This window comes from Pinus tabuliformis, chromosome 3_2, assembly GCF_031772625.1.
Source record: "Pinus tabuliformis cultivar Carrire ecotype Pingquan chromosome 3_2, CPIR1, whole genome shotgun sequence".
NCBI lineage: Eukaryota > Viridiplantae > Streptophyta > Pinopsida > Pinales > Pinaceae > Pinus > Pinus tabuliformis.
In genome coordinates, this window is record NC_142302.1 from 476,736,961 (window position 1) to 476,742,188 (window position 5,228).

A 5,228-nucleotide genomic window follows, 5' to 3' on the forward strand; every position below is an offset into this window, starting at 1 on the left:
TTTTTCAAGATGTTTTTCCTTTTCAGCCAGTTGACATTGTAGAGAATCAATAATATCACTTTTCTCTTCTAAGCAAACTTTGAGATTATTCATCTCTTCACAAAAGCCTTCTACATCTATAGCATCCATGTAGTCATCATCTTCAAAAGCCATTAAAAGTTTATATCTATTACCTTGTTCATCTTCGTCACTATTTGAAAGACCATCACTATCTTCATGAGTGTAATAGCTTTTCTTCTTTTCATTCTGTTTCTTGATCCATTTGACAGGTTCCTTTCCCTTGTCATTCTTATCTTTGTGAGGACATTTGGCAGCATAATGACCTACTCTTCCACAAGCAAAGCATTTAAAAGGTAACTTACCTCTGAACCTTCCAGAACCCCTTTGAAGATTTCTGACAAAATTTGATTCTTCTTCTTCATCTTCTGGCACGTGACTTGCTTCATAATAATCTTCTTTGCCTGAAGCCTTGAAAGCAACTTCTCTTCTGTCTGATGGACCTCCCTTTCTCATTTCATAAGCAGTTAGAATTCCGTGAAGCTGAGACATAGTAAGAGTTCGTAGATTTTCCTTTTCTTCTATTGCAGACACTTTAGATTCAAATTTGGGGGATAATGATCTTAGAACCTTTTCAACCACAATAGCCTCTTTTATTTCTTCACCCAAGTTTTTCATGCAATTAACAATCTCATCCACCCTAAGGAAATAGTTAGCCACACTTTCATCATTATACATTCTAAGAGTCTCATACTTAATCCTGAGAGTTTGAAGTTTAGCACGCTTTACCTGTTCGTCTCCTTCATAGCTCGTGACAATTTTGTCCCATATTTATTTTGCAGATTTATAGTGCATTACCTTCATGAATTCCGATTGGGATATACATCCCAATAGAGTACTGACTGCTTTCGCATTTGTTTCATATTTCTTTTTCTCGGCCGAATCTGTAGGAGTAGCTGAAGGAAAAGTGTAGCCTGTCTCTACGATGTCCCAAACTTCTGTACCAAGAGATTGAAGATAGGCAGTAACTCTTACCTTCCAATAATTGAAGTTTGTCCCATCAAAAACCGGTGGCCTGATTGATGCTTCTTTCTCGTAGTTGCTCATGATGAACGATCTACCTTCAAGCGATCAAGCTTCTCTGAAGGACCTGCTCTGATACCAATTGTTGGAAATAATACTGAGAGGGGGGGGTGAATCAGTATTATCAGATCAATAAAACTTTTTCAATTTCATATTCAGAAACATATACGCTACTTCAGTTAAGTGAACCCGCGTGTACACGCTGCTGTGTCTAAAGCAACTAGCGTATATCCAGAACTCTTATGATTCAGTTAGCTTATCTTCGATAAATGCATCAGAACATTATTAACCATTTTAACAGTAAACAGGTGTAGTATAATAGAATAGATCATCACACAAAAGCCACACACATGAATACCAAGATATAAGGTGGAAACCCAATGTGGGTGAAAACCACCTGCTGCAAGTCGTCTCTATCTTTCTTTAATCAGAAACTTCAGTTTACAATCTTTTGTACTGGTGCAGCCTTATACCAGTACGCAGGCTACAACCTGCAGAAGGCTACAACCTTCTCTCGTTTTCTAGACTCTCCTGGAAGGGAGCTCCTACCCCCTTTGCTCTTGTACTAGTAGGTGCTGGCCTACAATCTTCTTTCCTTCAGGTACCACTTTTTCATCAATTTTCAGACTGGATACTCCTGAAGCACAACATTACAATCTGAAGACCACGATTCATTCACAAATCATTGAAGCACAAAACAACCAATACTAGCATCATCAATCTTTGAATCACTGAACCACTGAAACCCTGTCAACACCCAGTCACCAGAACACAGAGCAAACTACAGAACTCTGCAATAACAGTCAGACCCAACTGCAACCCCAAAAATTAAGCTTCAAAAGATATACGCTACTTCAATGAAACAAACCCGCGTATACACGCGTTTTTACCGAAGCCAACATGCGTACAGATCTAAAAGTATTCTCTTAAAACTTCGCAGTTGTACCAGACATCAGTCATACCCAGAACATAACATTGCGTCAGTATGCAGATCTAAAATTACGCATAATCAACCATATAAAGATAGTTCATTTCAAACAATTTGATCCCGATCTATCCTTAGATCTAGTCTTCCATCAACCAGTGTGATCTCTCCTTAGCTCAGATCAAGCAATGTATCATCAACCCAGAACCTGCATACTAGATCTCTTTCTTCATTAGATATTCAAGACTTTTCGATACAATTGCCTAATGATCTTCTTCTCCTTATATAGCCTTAGGCCCTTCACAATACCACGGTCCAAAACCATAGTAACACAATACCATCAACTTCAAAACTCGGGATCAACACGACTGTCGAGATACCTTGGTCCAAAATCATAGGCTCAAGTACCGAGGACTAACTACCACGGACCAAAAGAAAGCTTCTCGACATGTATGCTCTTTTCTGTTCATGAAACTGCGTGTATACGCGACTTCGTATATAGCGAGCCTGCGTATTCGCGACTTAATATATAGCGTACCAGCGTGTATACGCAACTTGGGCTTAATGAACCTGCGTATATGAAATTTCTCTTCATTCTTGTAGTCTGGACTGAGATCTGTCTTCAAAGAGAGTTGCCATCAAGGACAACACCTGTACCATAGTGCCACACCTGTGCCAAAATGCCAACAGATTCCATCCCTCAATCAAGGATATAGACAATGGCTAAAAGCGGCACAAATTATCAGACAAGGAACAGAGCAAATCCATAATGAGATTGATACAAAACTCACGAATTGGAAAATTAGATTCTCAGAAAAGATGGATATTTTGAGATGGGGGTACACGCCACGTGGGATTTTCACCACTATGGAGGTGTACAACCTTTTGATTAGCAATTAGGATTCCAAAGACCCTCTTTGGGACAAAATCTGGTCTCCCAGAATTTGGCCCAAGATATCAACGTTTCTCTAGCTGCTATGTCAAAAAAGGATACTCACCTGGGACAATCTAAGGAAAAAAAGTTTCTACGTGCCCTCAAGATGTTCCAATTGCAACCAACAAGAGGATACCATACAACATCTTATGGACTCATGCCATTTAGCCAACAAACTATGGGAAAAACCCAGCTTTAGATGTCAAAAAAGATGCAAAGTGACAGGGGATATTACAAACACCATCCGTAACTAGGAAATCGATCCTTACAAGAGCAGGTTACTAAACTCTTTGTGGAAAATTATTCCAGGCCTTCTCATCTGGACATTATGGAAAGAAAGAAACAGACGCATTTTTAAGAATCAATGTACACCTCTAGATAACATCTAGAGTAATTTCTGCAACAATCTTCAGGAAACCTTGGTGCTTCAAAAGTGGCATGAAGATGACTTTCCTACCCTTCCTCAGGAGTAGAACATCTGGGAGAATTTTCATCTTCGGATTACCCAAACACATGAGAACCCCAACAACTCTTTTCTAAATGTCAAAGCTCCAAGCAAATGGCAGCCTCCCCCACAAGGAATGATACAATTAAATTTTGATGGAGCCTCCAAAGGCAACCCAGGCATGGCCGGTTTTGGAGGCATCTTCAGGGGCCATGGAGGCAAACCACTCCTACTCTTCCTTCGCTCAATAGGATGGGACACGAATAATTCAGCTAAACTAGAAGGACTGTGGCAAGGACTTTGCTTAGCTCAGCAGCATGGTTTCTTCCCTATTGTAATTGAAGGAGACTCACAGATCCTTATCAACATGGCTAATCAAATTCTTCAGGGGACACCTGCTCACAAAGTAGCCTACAGCTGGAGATTAGCAGCTCGTTTAGAGCTCATAGAACAATGGCTCTTAACCAATAGAGCAATCACATTCAAACATGTCAAAAGGGAAGGTAATAAAGTGGCAGATCTCTTGGCAAATCTGGGGGTGGACAGTGATCGAGTTCTAAACTTAGGCTCACTTGACATTTTAAATGATAGCTCTCATTTACATGAATGCACTGATCTGGTGCAGAATGATGCAGAACTCCTGGATGCAAGTGTTTAAGCATGCTGGTACTATGCAGCGACCTTGGGTTGGCAAGTGGTGAGGCCACCTGGCCACCCACGCTTCCACCTAGAAGGTCACCGCTGATATTAATGGCATGTTAATGCACTGCGAGAGTCGAGGCTTCATCAATCTGGATTTTAAGATGGCCTCTTCAGACTGTCATCCCCCTGCTTTACCTCATTTGAACTGGAATTGTCTCCCTGCTGTTGCGGAGCCAAGCTTGCACACAACAATAGGGAGATGCTGCCAAATTTTGTGTTTCATTGAGCTGGTGGATGGTGCACATTTCTCGCAGAGTTTTCTATGCTGCCTTTGGAGTGGTTCTTTGGTATTGAATCTCGGCTTTGAACCGCTGATAACTGGTCCTTCTGTTCTAATCGACCACTCATTCTTTGGCACAACTCCTTCTCGCCCTCATTCGCTCAAATTTGACTAGGTGAGCATGCCTTGTCTATGTCATCGTATGCGCTACAGGAGGGGTAGTAGCAGAGGAAGAACAATTCACCCCCCCCTCCTTGACCCCCCCTGACTCGTCCCCCTCTGACTCTTCCTCCCCTTCGACGACTCATTTCTCTGGACGCTACTCTACCACTCGCAGCAGTCAAGGGCAGGCTCAGACTATAGGTCCTTGGCTTGTTGACAATGCTCCCCAGCCTTCTGCTGCCTCTATTTCTTCTTTGCAACCCAGTCATTTTATACAATTTTAATTTCGCCGCACACTGGAACGACCCTGCATAATAGCGACTATCTCGGTGGCATTTAGAGAGGAGCCACAAAATTCTGAAGACCCAGCATGCAATACTCAGCTGCAGACCACCACCAGCAAGAGAAAAGCTCCTAGAAGCAGCTCAGGGATGCACAGAAGCAACTCAGGGACGCACCATTCCAGGCCGCTTCAAGAACATGGAAGAAACATCGAGAGATAACAGGATGCAGAAGATGACATGGAGGCGTACAGGTGTGTGATAGTGGAAGAACCTCCTCCTTCTAACGACACCTAGCTGGTCAAAGTTTTTCAGGTTCTGGGTTCCCGGCTCCCAATACTATGGGTCAATTTTGGTGTTTTATTTATGCAATGTTATTAATTTTGATGATTGTTCAAAAAACGGTTCCACTCTGGCACTACAGGCTATTACCCTTGCATGGGCAGCAAACTCTTATAGTTTTGGACTAGTTTCCCCGA

The 5,228-nt window shown here is 42.0% G+C and overlaps 1 protein-coding gene across 1 annotated transcript; it reads left to right on the forward strand.

Moving 5' to 3' along the window:
* The first annotated feature begins 3,565 nt into the window (after positions 1 to 3,565).
* LOC149181364 (uncharacterized) lies at positions 3,566 to 4,042 on the forward strand. Its single transcript, XM_089414167.1, has one exon. It carries the CDS (start codon positions 3,566 to 3,568, stop codon positions 4,040 to 4,042), a length of 477 nt encoding a protein of 158 aa, XP_089270293.1.
* Positions 4,043 to 5,228: the final 1,186 nt, after the last annotated feature.